We start from the raw sequence: 18438 nt of genomic DNA on the forward strand, positions 1-18438 counted from the left end.
TGAGATCATGATCTCAAGGCTCGTGAGCTGAGCTCTGCATTGGACTCCGTGCTAACAGTTCAGAGCCTGGAGCCTGCTTTGGATTCTGCCTGTCTCTCGCTGACCCTCTTGCCGTTCACATTCTGTCTCTCTCTCCCTCTCAAATATAAATAAACATTTTTTAAAAAATGTAATTCACTTAAAAAAAAAAACTGCAAAATAAAAGTCAAAGAAGCCAGGCGAAAAGCTTTATGAAAAGCACTCTGAGAAGGATTCTGGGAGATGGCAAAAGAGCATCAGGAATCTGTCTAATGTAACTATTTTGGATCTTCTGAATCTTTTGAAGGCTTCCAACTTCCAAGGGGATGGTAAGGTAAACTGTGGTTATTTGGGTCAATTTCAGCTGTTAGTTTGGCAGAAGCTCCCCATCCCCCAGGCTGCAGCCCTGGAGCAGACAACTATGCATATGTATTGGAGCAGTCTGCACAAAGCTTGTTGCAACTAGGATGAGGAAAAAAACTGTCCTCCAAATACCAGGAGTATATGCTAGGATTACTGATTGTTGCTTCTGATCATAGAGATGTAGACAATGAAGTGAGTGGCCCATTGTTGCTGCAACTCCTCCCTCTGTTGCAAGGTCCTCACCCTCTAGCCATAGGGACAGCCAAGGCATTTAAAGGGCCAGTCTCCATTTTTCCTCATGCCCTCATTTTCCTCTTTTGGAAGCCCAACATGAAAGACTAGGACATTCAAAGGCAACAGAATGTATGGGGACAATTAGAATGTCATCAAACATGCCTAAGGGAAAGCAAAGGCTAAAGATGATCTAAGATCTAAAGTGTATACCTCAGGTTGATCCTTCAACAACAAAACACACACAAAACAAAAAAAACAGCAAGCCCTGGGGAATGCGAAGAATCTAATTTCCAGAGATGCCACATTATTAGATTTAAACGTCCAGTTTTCAACAAAAAAATCATGACACATACAAAGAAACATGAAAGTATGACCAATTAAAAGAAAAATAAAATCCACAGAAAACTATCCCTGAAAAAGACCCAGGGACAGATGTACTAGACTGCGACTTTTCAACAGCTGTTTTAAAGATGTTCAGGGGTGCCTGGGTGACTCAGTTGGTTGAGCATATGACTCTTGATTTCAGCTCAGGTTATGATCCTAGGGTTCTGGGACAGAACCCCACATCAGGCTCCATGCTGAGCATGGAATCTGCTTAAGAGAATCTTAAGTAAGCATGGAGTCTGCTTAAGATTCTCTGTCTTTCCCTCTGCCCCTCGGCCCTCTCCCTGACTCATACTCTCCAAAAAATAAAAAATAAAAAAAAAATTTAATTAAAAAATAAAAAAAACAAGCATTGAAGAGAGATATAAAAAACAAAGGAATGAAAAGGAGATAAATAAAAGATCAGAGACAAAATAGTGGAAATTAAGGGAGGTAAGCAGAATAAAATCCATACTACTGTATCCCCTGAAGAGTGAAACATAAAACAATGGACTAGAACTAATATTTCAAATTATAATCCAAGAAAACTTTATAGGCATCTCAAGAGAGCAGAATCTGCATATTAAACATGCCAATTGGGAACCTAAGAAAGTTAAGGTCAGAATGGGCAATGTTTCACAGCATATCCTGATACAAAAATATTACATTTCAAAGATGAAGAAATAAATTCAAGGCCTTCAGATGAGAATATCAAATACATAAAAACAACATAAATATCAAGCAACAGTGGAGAAGCATTTTTTAAAACGCAATACAAAAATGTTACAAAAATGTTAATTTCATATCCAGCCAGATGTCCTTCATGTATCAAGGACACTGCAGCAGTTTTTTGGTTTTTTTTAACACACAAGAACTTAGGGAATTCTACACTAATCAGCCTTTCTTGAGTAGAGGAACTCAAGTAGAATTGGTTCATTCCAACGAAGAGATAACTAAGAAAACGTCAGAGAAAGGGCTGATGATGATCATTTTAATATAAAAGTAGACCTACAACTAAAATGCAGATGGAGACAAGGAAGAAAAACTACTGCAGAAATTATTTTAAATTATGACAAAGAAATAATGCAACTAAAAATGGAAGAAAGTTGAGGAAGAAGAAAATAAAATATCCACACACTAATTTTTATACAGGAAATAGGCAGGAATTTTAGAATATCAATATAAGAACAAACTTAAAATTATAATACTTCTAGAACAAAGCATAGAAGATAATCTCCGTAAGCTAGGATTACACAAATACTTCTTAGGTAAAACATGAAAAATATAATTTACAAGGAAAAATGTAATGAACTGAACTTCAGCAAAATTAAATGTTTGCTCTGTGAGAAACACTGGCGAATGATAGAACATACCATAAAGAAAATATTTCCAAATTACTTATGTGGTAAAAAGCTTAGATCTTGAATACACAAAGAACTCTAAAAACTCAACCATTAGAGGGGCTCTTGGGTGGCTCAGTTAAGCGTCTGACTCTTGGTTTCAGCTCAGGTCATGATCTCACAGTTCATGGGTTCGAGCCCCATGTTGGGCTCCACCCTGACAGTGAGGAGCCTGTTTGGGATTCTCTCTCCCTCTCCCCCACTCATGCTCTCTGTCTCTCTCTCTCTCTCAAAATAAATGAACCATAAAAAAAAAAAAATCAACCATAAGAAATCAACTCAGTAAGAAAAAATGGGCAAAGGATTTGAACACACACTTCATCAAAAGAATGTATGTGGATAGCAAATAAATACAAGAACAGATGTTCAATATCTTTAGTCATTAGGGAAATGCAAATTAAAACTACACAATAATAACCATAATACACTTATTAGAATGGTAAAAATCAAAAGAACTGATGATACCAAGAGGTGACAAAGTAGAAGAGCAAATCAACTCTTATTATTGCTAGCGGAAATGCAAAATGGTACAGTTCCTTTGGTAAAGTTTGGCAGTTTCTTTTATTTTTTTAATATTTATTTATTTTGGAGAGTGCGTGCGCATGCACACAAGAGGGGGAGGGGCAGAGAGAGAGGGAGACAAAATCTAAAGCTGGCTCCAGGCTCCAAGCTGTCAACACAGAGCCCGACACGGGGCTCAAACTCATGAACCATAAGATCATGATCTGAAGTCAGTCGCTTAACCAACTGAACCACCCAGGTGCCCCAGTTTGATAGTTTTTTTTTTTTTTTTAATTTTTTTTTTTAATGTTTTATTTACTTTTGAGACAGAGAGAGACAGAGCATGAATGGGGGGAGGGTCAGAGAGAGAGAGGGAGACACAGAATCTGAAACAGGCTCCAGGCTCTGAGCTGTCAGCACAGAGCCCGACGCAGGGCTCGAACTCACGGACCGGGAGATCATGACCTGAGCCGAAGTCGGAGGCTTAACCGACCAAGCCACCCAGGCGCCCCGGTAGTTTCTTAAATAAACACACACTCACCTACTGATCCAGCAATCAAACTCCTAGATATTTACTACAAAGAAATGAAGACCTATGTTCACATAAAAATCTGTATATACATGTGATTTTTTTTTAAATGCAGGTGCCCCTGTATATAAATGTTTATAGCAACTTTACATATTACTGTAAAAAAACTGGAAACAGCCCAATGTCCATCAACAGGAGACTACAAAGGTTATTTCTCACCAATACAAAAGAACAATCTTTTAATATTCAAAATGATATGGATGAATCTCAAAAACATGCCGAGAGGAAAAAGATGCAAAAAGGTTAATGCAATTTGTCATTTATGTAAAGTTCAAGAATAAACAAAAATGATCTGTGGGGATGGACATATGAATAGCAGCTACTGGGGGCGCCTGGGTGGCTCAGTCAATTAAGTGCCCAACTCTTGGTTTCGGCTCAGGTACGTGATCTTGCAGTTTGTGAGTTCAAGCCCTTTGTTGGGCTCCGCGCTGTCAGTGCAGAGCCTGCTTCTCTTTCCCTCTCTCTCTCTGCCCCTTCCCTGGTCATGTGTGTGCGTGCACTCTCTCTCTCTCTCTCTCTAAATTTTAAAAAACAAATTAAAGAATAGAGGTTGCTGGAGGCAAGGGTTAGAAGGTAATTGATTTGAAAATAGCATGAAGGTAAAGGATATGTTCAGCATCTTGATTATACAGGGATGTATATTTATCAAAATTCATTGAACTATACACTTAAGATTTATACACTTGTTTATAAATTATACTCAATAAAGTACTGTCGGCTTTTCAAAAAGGCATCAAGATATTTATTTTATAAGTACTATTCTGCCATCTTTTTTGTTAATACTACTTCCTTAAACCAGACCAAATTTTAACTATTTTCTTTACCTGAAAGATGTTATTCCATTCTCTTTTACTTTATTTTTCTGAATAGGAGATGCTTGGAGTGACAGAATTTTATTTCCTGGTAGGGTAATTTGCTTTAAAATGGAAGCTATAAAAACAAAAGAAGAAAAAAGAATTTAAAAAAAATCAGTCATGCCATATTAGGAGAAATGCAGGACAGCAGCTTTTAATATACCCAGAATAACTGAAAGAAATTTCAAGCTGTCCTAGAACTATGTTTAAACTCAAAAATGACAATGAATTTATTCCCTGCATGAAATCATCTTAGAAAAATCAAAATTTCTTTTCATACAGTCTTCAGCCTATAGGATTACCAGCATTATGAAAATATGCATAAATAGTGACAAGTGATGTTAATATATCATTTATATTTGCATATTTTAAAAATACATGAAACTTCTTTTGTGTTAAGACTGATTTCCAAATGTAGAAAAAGTACATTTCAAAAAGAAATAAAGCTATAGCAATTTTTGTAAATTAAAAAAAGTGCTTTATTCACTAATACATTGTTTTATCTAATTACAAAATACCATGAGTAGTTGCTTCTTCTACTCTAAAATATATATCCCCAAAAAGTAGCTATGTATATACAAAGAATGTACTAGTGATTTTTCAGTCCTCTCTCCTAGGTCCTACTTTTAAAAGAGTACCTTTTCTTAATATAACAAATAAAAAAGAGAACACAAAACCCCATCATGTTCCAAACCCAGCATGATGGGGCCAGGGATGTGGGGGTGGGGGTTGGGGTCTACCTGGAGGAAACTGACTGGCAGGTATTGCAGTGCTCACTGGCATCTTCTTCTGTCCAGATTTCTGAATGGTCAATGCTGAGGAATGGGGAAGTGTGGTCACTTGTTTTGCAACACCTCCTGAAGGCTGCTGGACTACCTGAAACAATGAGAGTTATTAATACACTCATTCAACTAAACCTGCTTTAGGAAAGAACAAGCTTTCAGTTGTAACAGAACAAATGATTGTGCTCACCTAACTGTAAATATACCTTTATGTTAGCATAACAAGAAAGTCTACCTAAAATTTATATCTGTATGTAGCAAAATTATCTTGTTCAAAAGTGAAAAATAGGACTTTCTCACGCAACGTACAGTAAAACCTTGGTTTGTGAGCATAATTCGTTCTGGAAACATTTTGCTTGTAATCCAAAGCATGTGTATATTCAAGTGAATTTCCCCATCAGAAATAGTGGGGACTCAATTTGTTCCACAACCCAAAAACATTCATATAAAAATGATTACAATACTATAATACAAAATAAAGAAAATACAGCATATAAAGAAAAATAAACAGGGGCATCTAAGTGGCTCAGTAGGTTAAGCATCCAACTTCAGCTCAGGTCCTGATCTCACCGTTTGTGAGTTCAAGTCCCACATGGGGCTCTGTGCTGACAGCTCAGAGCCTGGAGCCTGCTTTGGATTCTGTATCTCCCTCTCTCTCTGCCCCTCCCCCACTCACAATCTGTCTCTGTCTCTCAAAAATAAATAAATGTTTAAAAAAAATTTTTTAAAAGAAAAATAAACAAATTAACCTGTACTTACCTTTGAAAACCTTTGTGGCTGGTGTGAGGGAGATAAGAGAAATGAGGGTTATTGTGTAGGACTTGCACTATCACTAACAGAATCAGTGCTATTTACTGGCTCAATGGAATCTTTTTCTTTTTGTGCAACTTTAACAAGGAACCTATCCAATGACACTTGCTTTTGCCTCCTTTTGAGGATTTTGTGGAAATGTGACGTTGCTTTGTCATTAAACAGATTCATCCCTCACACTGCTACAGCCGTATTCAGGTGGTGCTTTTCTACAAAATTTTGCAGTTTCCCACATTGTACACATCTCCCTAATCTCATTTGAAGTGGGGGATTCCTCCACCTTTTTTTCCTCCTCCTCTGCATAGGAGATCTCCTCCATAACCTCTTGTTGTTGCTCACAATGCAACAGTTGGATCTAATGGTAGGATGCCAGTTGTGGGCACCTTCCAACATTCTGAAAAATCAGATTTCTGCCAAACGCTGCGGCCTGAGACCAAGTATCTGAGTATGGGACACGATCACCCACAATCCCACATTGAAGAGAGACAAAGAAGAACCACTGGCTCAGCTGTGATCATGTGATGTTTGGCATCACATACTACTTGTATTGTAAGGCATCACTCATTGATCAGGTTAAAATTTATCAGGTTAAAATTTATTAGAAATGTTTGCGGGGCGCCTGGGTGGCGCAGTCGGTTAAGCGTCCGACTTCAGCCAGGTCACGATCTCGCAGTCCGGGAGTTCGAGCCCCGCGTCGGGCTCTGGGCTGATGGCTCGGAGCCTGGAGCCTGTTTCCGATTCTGTGTCTCCCTCTCTCTCTGCCCCTCCCCCGTTCATGCTCTGTCTCTCTCTGTCCCAAAAATAAATAAACGTTGGAAAAAAAAAAAAATTTTTTTTTTAAATTAAAAAAAAGTTTGCTCGTCTTGCAGAACACTCGCAGAACAAGATACTCGCAATCCAAGGTTTTACTGTGTTTTATTTTTAGAGTGTAATTCAAATTTACACTATCCACTGCCCAATTTAACTCTCCATTTGGATCATATTTTCATTTTTTTTTTTTAGCTTATTTATTTATTTTGAGAGAGTGCAAGTGGGAGAGGGGCAGAGATAGAGGGAGAAAGAGAGAATCCAACCCCACAGAACTGTGAGATCATGCCCTGAGCCGAAACCAAGAGTTAGAGGCCTAACTGACTGGGCCACCCAGGTACCCCTTTTTTCCTTTTAATTATTTATTTCATTTATTTTGAGAGTATGCATATGAGCAGGGGAGGGGCAGAGAGAGAGGGAGGGAATCCAAAGCAGGCTGCACTGTCAGGTGCATGAGATCAGGACCTGAGCCAAAATCAAGAGTTGGACACTTAACTGACTGAGCCACCTGGATGCTGTGTATTTCTTTATTATATATTTTATATATACTTTATAGGTATCTGCATTATTTGCTTTTTTATGATTAGCATATACTACATTTATAATTAGAAAAATGAAGTTGAGTTTTCAAACTAATATTACTAGAAAAATAATAAATTCTACAATGAAATATGCATTCACAGTTACATTTATGCATTCAGACTGAATCTTAACAGAAACAATCCTAACAATTCTGGCCTCTTTCCCCATTCACTCACATCTTCTTCCTTAATATCCTTTACTAAGTATTCTTTTTCAGTATTTTAATTTTGAAAAACAGTAATAAAATATTATTAGAGGGTGCCTGGGTGGCTCAGTGGTTAAGCATCTGACTTCAGCTCAGGTCATGATCTCACCTTTTGAGAGTTCAAGTCCCACATCAGGTAAGCATGAGCCCTGCTTCCGATGTAAAAACAAAACAAACAACAACAACAAAAACGACAAGCCCTGCTTCCGGTGAGGTCTGCTTCTCTCTCTGTCCCTCGTGAGATTCTCTCTCTCTCTGTCCCTTGCTCACTTGCACCCTTCTCTTTCTTAAGGGAAAAAAAAAAAATATATATATATATATATATATATATACATACATATACATATACACACACACACACACACACACACACACACACACACACACACACACATATGTGTTTGAGTTAGTCTTCATACCATTCTGATAGGTACTCACGTAATAGCCTGAAGCTCTGTCCCTGAGGTGGATGCGGGCCCTACACAGCCTGGCTGTATGCGACTTGGACTATAAGGAGTGGACGTGAGGCAGACAGGGATAGCACCCATGGGACCCAGGCACCATTATGTGACCCTGACAAGAACAAGCTGGGGAAAGCAAGCCTCAGTGCCCACCTGTAGGATCCCAGGTGTGCCTGGCCCTGCCTACAGCCCCACATGGGATCAAGATCATACACGTGGGGGGAGACATATATGCCAGTTAAAAACATATAAATATATCTTTATAAATGTTTATAATTATTATATATATTATGAATATACAAATATTTATATAAATGTATATGATACGTGGTATTTATACATATCACAAAGTTCTGAGCTGGGATTTAAATAACCCTGGATCCCTATTATTCCTCATCTTAATGATTATGACACTTGGGGCAGCATGTACAGCACACTGCACGCTTGCTGAACAAAATAAAATACAATGAGTGAGAAAGAAGAGCATTCATTAGCGTTCTTTCAAAGTACCACTTAAAACCACAGTATTAGGCATCTTATGGAGATTGAGAAATTATTGCAGAGAGATGGAAATTTACCTGAAGAGATATTTATTCCTACTTGGCAAGCAAAAGAAAGCTGTATTATATTTTTGCAAACTTAAGTCCTTTATTTAATTTCCCTCCAAAAAACCACTAGCAAGAAAAATCACTAAGTAGCACATACCTTAGCCTTTTCTCTTGACATGTCAAATTCTGATGTTTTATTTGAATCTTAAAATAAATTAATGTTCTAATAGTTTATAGAAATATAGGTCTAGGGCTACATAACATTACTTAGGTTTTTTTTTTAATTATGATTTTTACATTATGCTCTGGGATATGTGACAAGGAACTATTGCTTTCTCTGTATTTCAACCCTCACCTACTCCCCTATTCATAAATACACAGCAATCAAATGTTTATCTGTAAATAACTCAAGTAGTGCATGCACACACAGCTACTGGATTCAATCACTTACTATCTCCTCTAATTTCTATACATTATTCAATATGTGATTACCGGAATGAACTCAGTAAGGTTGAGTTCCAGAAAATAGAAGACCCTAACTAAACAAAAGCTGCAGTATAAAAGTCAGTTAGTTGCCAACCATTTTTCAGGAACAGCTAATATATGGTTCTTGTACCACAATTCCTTACCTTCTGGGACAATGGCATACACCACTAAACACTTCTATATGCCCACATTCAGCCTCAGAATCTTAACACAGAGCTCCAGTCAAATCCTACAATGAAAGTTGAAACTTATTTGCCATGCCCAATCTAAATTAAAACTCAATCTTGGTAAACCTTAGAACATGCTGTTTCTTTAATTTAATGGGCCTTCTAAACTCTTAAAAATGTGCTCAGGGGCGCCTGGGTGGCTCAGTCAGTTAAGTGTCAGACTTCAGCTCCCGTCATGATCTCGTGGTTCGTGAGTTGGAGCCCCGCATCGGGCTCTGGGATGACAGCATGGGGCCTGCTTCGCATCCTCTGTCTCCCTCTCTCTCTGCCCCTCCCCTGCTTGCTCTCTCTAAAATAAAAAAACATTTTTAAAAATGTGCTCAAATGAATTCTTAATTATGCCACCAGCTTTTATAGGAATCTGTAAATGCTGCTTAAAATTGAGAACCTATAGGGGTGACTGGGTGGCTCAGTCAGTTGAGCGTCCGACTTCGGCTCATGTCATGATCTTGCAGGTCGTGAGTTTGAGCCCTGTGCCAGGCTCTGTGCTGAGAGCTCAGAGCCTGGAGCCTGCTTCAGATTCTGTGTTTTCCTTTTTCTCTGCTCCTCACCCACTCATGCTCTGTCTCTCTGTCTCTCGATAATGAACATTAAAAAAAAATTTTAAATTTTTGTTAAATTTTAAATGTGCTTATTGTAAGATTTGATTCATATGAAATTCTAGAACAAGCAAAAGTAATCTGTGGGAGAAAATTATCAAAAGAGTTGTTGCTTCTGGGGATGTTGGGGTGGGGACTGAGAAGGAACACAAGGGTACTTCAAGATGATGTTAACATACTATAACTTGGTAGGGGATCTGAGTTACACAGAAGTATACGCTAACTGCCAGAACTTATCCAATGGTACATTTAAAATTTGTGTACGTCACTGTATGTAGATTTTAGCTAAAAAGAAAAAGAACAGGAAATATTGAACTGTAGTTAATAAGATGCATGTTTGACTATTTAGGAAGAAGTCTTTGAAACCATCAAATAAGATGATTGAAGGCTGGATAAATACATGATAAATCAAGTATAGTAATTATAAACAGAATCTGGGTGGTTGCTATACAGGTGTTCACTACAAACTTCAACACTGCTGTTTCAAAATTTCCATAATAAAACATTTTCTTTGATAAAGCAAAAATAAGATGACCTAATACTGTAAACACTGTTTCTAAATAGTTTATTGTCCATCAATTCTAATGTATCCTTGCCAATTAAAAAAAAAAAAACTCAAGTAAATTTAAATGAACTAGCATTAATCAATCTATATACTATTATATAAACTCTGATTAAATATGGCATGTGGAGAATCTTCTATGCAACCCTAATTACACATGGTAAATAAAGGTACCTTACTTGAATTCAATCTCTTTCTTCACCAAAACTTTCCTCAGTCCCATTTAAGTGGGACTACAACCATCAACTGGAATTCTACCTCTCTTCTCACACTTAACAGAATGCAAAAAAAGAAAGAAAAAAATACAAACTGCTTAAATCTGGATCCTTAGGTCAGTCCAATATGAAACTGAGAGTGAACTACCTGAGCCAATAAAACAATTAATGATCCTTGTTTTGTTTTTTTCCTACTCAATTTTTACTTTAACTTCTCTAATAAATATAGTGGCCACCAGCATACTCAGAAACTAAAATTTATACCCTTGAAAATACTTCTCCATGTCCAGTGAAAACTGGTCAGAGTCAGTCAGCAGAGTTACATCTCATATAGTATTTCATATAAAGATATATTTGTTTAAAATTCTTTAATGGGTCCCTTACTTCAAAATAATTAGGTACCAGAGGAAAATACAATGCAACAAGAATAAATCTTTTCTAATATTCTAGATCAATTTGTTTTAAGAAATCAGCTTTACTTCAATGGAATGAAATGGAAAATTACCACATTTAATAATGTACTAGTACTTGTTTTCGTCTGATATCCACAAAACAGTAATATTTGGAGAATGACTGTTGGACATACTTGGCCACTATTTATCAAATGTCTACAATTCTGTTAAGGAAGAAATGCAGATAAAAGAGTCATATATATGTATGTCTTGTGTGTGTGTATATATATATATGTGTATATATATATATATACACATATATATATATACACACACACAGACATATATACATATTTTCTACAGAGAGAGAAAGCGCATGCACATGCCCATGTGCAAGCAAGGGAGCGGGGGCAGAGGGAGAGAGGGAGGGAATGAGGGAGGGAGAGAGAACCTTAAGTAGGTTCCATGACACAGGGCTCAATTCCATAAGCCTGCGATCGGGACCTGAACCAAAATCCAGAGTCAGACGCTCAACAGACTGAGCCACCCCAGGTGCTCGGGGGAATATATATTTGAAATAAGAAAAATATCCAAGGTAATATAAAAGCTTCCTGCCCTATCTCCAAGTATAAACTGTTTTTAAAGATATTGAACTAACAACATATAATACAATATTACTACTAAGAGTGGCAACATTCAGTTTGCTCTCTAAAATTATCAGCATTTTTCTTTTCCCTAAAAATACAGACCAGGAATTTTGAATTAACTTTCTCATTCGTGAATTTTATTCATACATGTTGTGGACTTTAGAGACACTGTTTAATTTTTATATGGTAAAATTAGTTATTAAAATATATCAAATTTAATTTTTTAAATGACCAAACTGAAATTAAAATTTAGTTCTCTATTAAATTACCTTTTGTTAATTAAGTTTAAATTTAATTTAAATTATACTTTAAATTAAATTTGGCTTTTGCTCAATTATGAGTAAAACAGTTTTTTCACAAATATCCTAAGAAAACTGTTTAAGTGCTGAAACTTCTGAAAGCTTCTACTTATTACGTATCCATCATCAGTAGACTATACTACGTATCATCCACTCTCTTTCACTAACTTTAAAGGTAAAAATGTTAAGCTTAACATTTAGTCAGAGTGTGTAACATCATATAACACCTGCTATGCTAGAATTAATAGATAATAACATTAACATTTATAAAAACTAGATTCTCAGGTGAAATCAAAAGAACTACTGATTAGGTCCACATTTCAATAATTCAAGCATTTGAGGACTAAAATATACAAAGCAATGAACTACTGGCACAAAATGAAAAACTTTCATCTACGGAAGCTGTGAACAAGTCAATTCTTCTGATGAGAACTTTAAGCAGATCCCCAGAGGTTAACATACAATAATCAATGAGATAGAAAAGATAACATGTAGTAATAAATCTAAATTTTAAAAAAAAATGGGGAAGGGCCTCTTTAATCTGGGATAAAAATGTGTAATCTCATAAAGCAATAATTCTATAAAATTTAAACCCTGCAATGGGAGATTAAGAGGATTCTTATAGCTCAAAAGCATGGATATAGAAAACATCTAGAAAGCAGGAAACCTATACAATTTCCAGAAAAATTAGTAGAAATGCTAGAAACAGATAAAGTATAAAGAAGGAATTTTAAAATTCACAATCAATTATTAAAGGGAATAAACAAATTTAAAAACTAACATTGAACAGTAATACTTGCATTCAGCTCATTTTTAATTTTTTTAACGTTTATTTATATATTTTTAAAATTTCTTTTGATGTTTTATTAATTTTTGAGAGAGAGAGTGCAAACAGGGGAGGAGCAGACAGAGAGGGAGACACAAATTCCGAAGCAGGCTCTAGGCTCTGAGACATTAGTACAGAGCCTGACATGGGACTCAAACTCACGAACCATGAGATCATGACCTGAGCCAGTGTCGGACGCTTAACTGACTGAGCCACCCAGGCGCCCCTAATGTTTATTATTTTTGAGAGAAAGAGAAAGAGAAAGAGAAAGAGAAAGAGAAAGAGAAAGAGAAAGAGAAAGAGAAAGAGAAAGAGCATGAGCATGAGCATGAATATGAGAAGAGGAGGGGCAGAGAGAGAGAGACACAGAATCTGAAGAAGGCTCCAGGCTCTGCACAGTGAGCACAGAGCCTCAAGGAAGGCTCAAACTCACAAACTGTGAGATCATGACCCAAGGTGAAGTCTGATGCCTAACAAACTGAGCCACCCAGGTGCCCCATTCTTCAGCTCATTTTTAGAGACTACATCCTGAGTCGCCCAGACCACAGATTTGATCCAGTATGGCAATTCTCATATCTTAAATTATTATTTGCCATCTTTCTTATAAGCTGCACTGAATACTTTCTTATGTTTCTAGCATCCTATTTTCCTTCTCACCTAACTGGGATTAAATTGGACAATGGTTTAAAATAGGCTCACCTAATACTAATAAACACTTTAGTAAATATTAATTTTCCACATTAATTTGAAAAAATATCCTAGTTCAGTCCTCTCTGTGGCATTACCATACAGAATGGATTATCTTGTTTTGTGCCCCAGGTAAAAATGTGTTACAAAACAGATTACAATGCATCTTCAGTGTCTAGTTGCTCTAGTGTTTGTCATTTTTAAATATGAAGGTATGAATACTGACATCAAATGTGTTGAGTAAAATTAAAATAAAGGCCAAACGGGGTGCCTGGCTGGCTCAGTAGGTAGAGCATGCAACTCTCAATCTCAGGGTCCTGAGTTTAAGCCCCACCATTGGGCATGGAGCCTACTTAAAAAAAAAAAAAAAAAAAATGTAAACAAACAAAGGCTAAACAAGAAAGCAGAATTCACAAGGAAAATTAAAATACTCCACATTATACAAATGAAAGTAGTAATTCAAAAAATCCCTAATATTTACCATTGGATTCATTCATTCTTTTTCTCTCTCTTTCTTTCTTAGATTTTGTTTTTAAGTAATCTCTGTATCCAACGTGGGGCTCCAACTCACAACCCTGAGATCCAGAGCTGCATACTCGAAGTACTGGGCTAGCCAGTACTAGATTTTCTGTTACATTTTTTCTTTACTGAAATTGTTCCTAATGTATAACAAGTCAAACCTACAAAACATAAATGCTATCAAGATATTATTACCACATAACTTTTCTGTTTCAGGACACTCTAGAAACCTAGAAGTTCTTGCCATGAGTACCATACTCTAATGGGAAAGACACTAGGTTCTAGTCTGAGATCCAATACTTGTTGAGTGCCAGTGGATGGGTCACTTAATGTTTCCAGAGTCTTAGTTTTCTCACTGCCTTTTCTTTATCACAAAATTATTTTAAAACCCATAGTTAATACATGACATGCTTTTAAAATTCTACATAGCTATAAAGTGTTATTTCACTTCAGGAACTAATAATAGTATAAATGTTCAATAAAGATTAGCACTGATTCAAGAATCACTTATGACCTGTAAAGAGGATTTCAATTCTGTTCAGTGCTACCAAAAACAGGCCTTTCCTTGAGGCAATGACTCTGTTTCAGTGGTTCCCAAAGCTGGCTGCTCAGACTGATGTTTAAGAATCACTGCTTCTAAAAAGGTTTCAAGTCTGAGATTAAATTCAGACAACCCAAGAGAAACCCTGCAAGGCAGGCACATTTCTTTATTTGAAAATCAGACCCTGAGTAGGAAGGGATGAAAAAAAGATTAGCACCCAGGAAATGGCTATTACTTCCTACCTACTCAGGAGTTTGATTGTCCATATTGATCTTCCTTCTTTCATCTTACACCCATTGCTACCTTCTGCCTCAAAGACAATCATCCACAGATACTATCCTCTGCTCCTGATCACACAAACAAGGCTAGTAAGTTTACTTGGATTTTATTATTCCCAGAAGCAGAATAAAAACTAAAACAAAGAGATTCAACACACAGCCTTTAACAAAAAGATTTATAAAAGAAAACAAGGGCAATTACCAAAACTATACTAGAACAGCTAGTGTAACAGGTGTTACAGTATAAGGTAAGCAAAAAGAAAAATAATTTTTATTTTATTTATTTTTTTAATGTTTATTTTAGAAAGAGAGAGACACAAAGAGCATGAGTGGGGGAGGGGCAGAGAGAGAGGAGACACACAATCTGAAACAGGATCCAGGCTCTGAGCTTTCAGCACAGAGCCCAATGTGGGGCTCAAACTCACAAGCCTTGAGATCACGACCTGAGCCGAAGTCAGACGCTCAACCGACTGAGCCACCCAAGCACCCCAAGAAACGTGATTCTTAACTCACCATGTACTATCTCCCACAGGTTATTAACAATACTCTCACCATCTGTCTTGAATCAACTAAAATGTTCTAAACACTGAAAATAAGGGGAAGCCCCATGAAAATGAGCCAGGAAGCCAAAAGGGGAACCTCTCACACCCTACAACTAGTCATCAGCTGCAGACCCCAACACAAAGAGAGGTACCTTGCATTCTGAACAGGAAGAAACCTATCCTTTACTACGACTGCAGGAGGAAGAAAGATTTTCATCTTGCCCAGCAACAGCCCAGCCGATGAGAGAGAGACTGTCACAACTCCGCCAAGGAGAAGCTACTACACATCAAACTGTGTTTACTCCAAAGGACTTTTGATTATAACAGCCTTTTCCAACTTCCTCCTTTCCTCTATACAAGGCCGTTCTCTTCTGTTCTCTAGATGTGCCTGTGATTTTGCCACAGTTTGCTTGTCCTGAATCTAATGCTCTGCTATTCCCAAATAAACTGGTAAAATAACTGACAGTTTTATTTCTAAGTGTTAACAACACTAATTGATAAATAGCTAAGGTTTCTTTCATCCAAGAACCTCCTAACCTACCAAGTTTAGGAAAAAACACAGCTTCATACTCATCTATTCCCCTCACCGTTTCCCTCCCCTCTTAGCATATTTTTCTTGAGAACTGTTACCATAACATTACCTCTGTAATAACCTTGTCAAAAAGATTTAGTCTGAATCTTAACTTGAGGAAACAATTAGACATAACAAAGGACATTCTGCAAAACAACTAGCCTGGGCACTTAAACTATTACAAGATAATGAGCAACCATGAAAGGCTGGGGAGCTGTTCTGGATTAAAGGAGCCTAAAGAGAAAAGACAGGTGAATGTAACAGGCAGTTCTCTATCAGAAAAAAAGTAGCTGTAAAGGACACTGTTGGCACAACTAGGAAAATAACTGTACCAATACTAACTTTCCACATACGGTAATAAGTGTGAGGCCCTTACGTTAGAGAAAAAATCCTTTTCAGTAGGAGATACACAGTACTTAGCTTAGAGGTGCAACATCACGACTTCTGCAATAAGCTCTCAAATGGTTCAGGAAAAAGTTATGTGTGTGTGCTTATGTGTGTGAACAGAGAGAGGAAGAAACTAAACGAATATGGCAAAATGTTACCAAGTATTCAAACTCAGTCAAGGATACTCAGGGGCTTGTTTTACTAGCCTTGCCAGTTTTCTGAATGTTTGAAATTTTCAAAAGAAGAAACTGAGGAAGAAATGAACGTTACTCACTAGTTGTTTGACTTTAACTGCCTGTGGAATACCAGCCGGCTGAGAAAGGACGGGGCCTGGTGGTGCAAGTTTTATCTGGACTGGAGCAATGACAGGCTTGTCAGATGTGGTCCCAGCAGAGGTCATGACCGGTTTCACAGACGGAAGACAGACAGCTGTTGCCGAAGGTTCTCCGAAAGTCACCGCAGGGAGAGCCAGCGTGACTGCTGCCCCAGAGACAGCTGGCTTCTCAGGTGGGAGGGAGACTGCTGTGACTGTGTTCTGTATAGATGTCACCAGTGGTTTTGAAGTCTGAAGCAAAACCGTTCCAGCTGCTGTTCCTCCTGGTGCAGTAGGTGGACCCAGAGAATGAAGTGTCACAACTCCTGGTTTTGCTCCCCCTGGGCCAGCAAGTGGATTCAGAGCTGGCACTGACACGGTGCTGGCTGTTGTTGTTCCAGAAACAATGATGGGTTTTTCAGGCTGGATGGAGCAAACTGTTGTTGTCACCACGGGAGAAGTGGCTGCTGTTGTGGTACAGGTAGCAATGACAACCTCACTACAGGTCTGCTGAACACACTGCTGAATAAAGCTCTGGGAGTTGGGCATGAGTTGTCGTAAGGCAATCACACTTTTCTAGAAACAGGGGAGAAAAAAGAACCTGATTAAACAAATCAACTGCTAGTAAAACTAAAGGATTTAGTACTTCATAGCTTTGTATTTTTCATAGCTTTACAACATAAAACAAATCAAAAGTATATCAGGTGTTTCAGTTGAGGAAATCTGGTATCACTTCATATTCATATCCTGTCAAAATCCAGGATACAGTCAATTTAAAGCCCCAAAGTGCTTTATTTTTCAACAGGAAATTATCCCCCAATATTAAACTTATTTTGTATACCTCAATATCAATTTAGTAAAATAAAAACACTGTGTATACTTGTTTATATTTACCTATACCCCATAATAGATTACTAATAATCTTAGTATCTATAAGTTCGTTTTATAACAATAGAATCTATCAAAAAAAAGGTTTTGGTAAACAACTTTCAAGCTTTGGATAGACAGTCTTAAATCAAAATAAAAGTAATACAAGAAAAAACAAAAATAAAACTAATACAAACAAGGTCAATTTCCTTAACTGAGCTAGAATATTTTCATTTATTTATTTAACTATTTGTCTGTTTATTCATTTGTGTTATTTATTTGAGATAGAATGCGAGTGCATGCATGCGGGGGGGGGGGGGGGGAAGCAGAGGGAGAGGGAGGGAGAGAGTCTTTTGGGGGGATGTGGGGGAGAGAGATGATCTTAAGCAGGCTCCACACTCAGCATGGAGCCCAACTCAGGGCTCAATCTCATGATCTGAGCCAAAATCAAAAGTGGGATACTTAACTGACTGAGCCCCTTAGGTTCCCCAAGCTAGAATATTTTGACAGGATTTTACACTGGTGTCCCTTACACCCTTCTAAAAGAGTAAAGGGTGTTCAAACTAAAAAGTAGAACATTCTTTTTGTCCCTGGGGATTTTGTTTTTAAGAAAAAAAAAAAATGGAAAAGGAGGCAAGATAGTAGGTTATCTTTTGGTGAATTCAAGGGCTGTTTGGAAGGTTTCCTTGTTTTGACATTTAAATTCAGTCAGACTGCCTTTATTTAAGAAGCAAATGAGAACCATTGTTCTTCCTTTTCTTATAGTTACTTCCTTTACTTTTTTTTTTTTTTGATTAAAAAGGATTGAAAAGCTCTCTGAAGGTTTTCAAATATGTATATAAATGGTAACAAAAGAAAGTAAGAAACAATCTCTCATAATCTTTTTCCAAACTTTAAAAGCAAGCTGCTTTGGAAACACATGAACAGATGAAGTGATCTGATTAAATTTAAGCTAGAATTCTA

At 37.2% G+C, this 18438-nt stretch overlaps 1 protein-coding gene across 1 annotated transcript in view; it reads right to left on the reverse strand.

The window, feature by feature from the left end:
- The window catches only part of TAF4B (TATA-box binding protein associated factor 4b), a 124944-nt gene that overhangs the window by 80029 nt on the left and 26477 nt on the right, over positions 1-18438 (reverse strand). The window contains exons 7-9 of the mRNA XM_030336514.1: positions 16570-17184; positions 5063-5198; positions 4293-4398 (exon numbers count right to left, since the gene is read on the reverse strand). Of these exons, the coding sequence (XP_030192374.1) occupies positions 4293-4398; positions 5063-5198; positions 16570-17184 (857 nt within the window). The remainder of the gene's footprint in view (positions 1-4292; positions 4399-5062; positions 5199-16569; positions 17185-18438) is intronic.

This window comes from Lynx canadensis, chromosome D3, assembly GCF_007474595.2.
Source record: "Lynx canadensis isolate LIC74 chromosome D3, mLynCan4.pri.v2, whole genome shotgun sequence".
Classification (NCBI taxonomy): Eukaryota; Metazoa; Chordata; class Mammalia; order Carnivora; family Felidae; genus Lynx; species Lynx canadensis.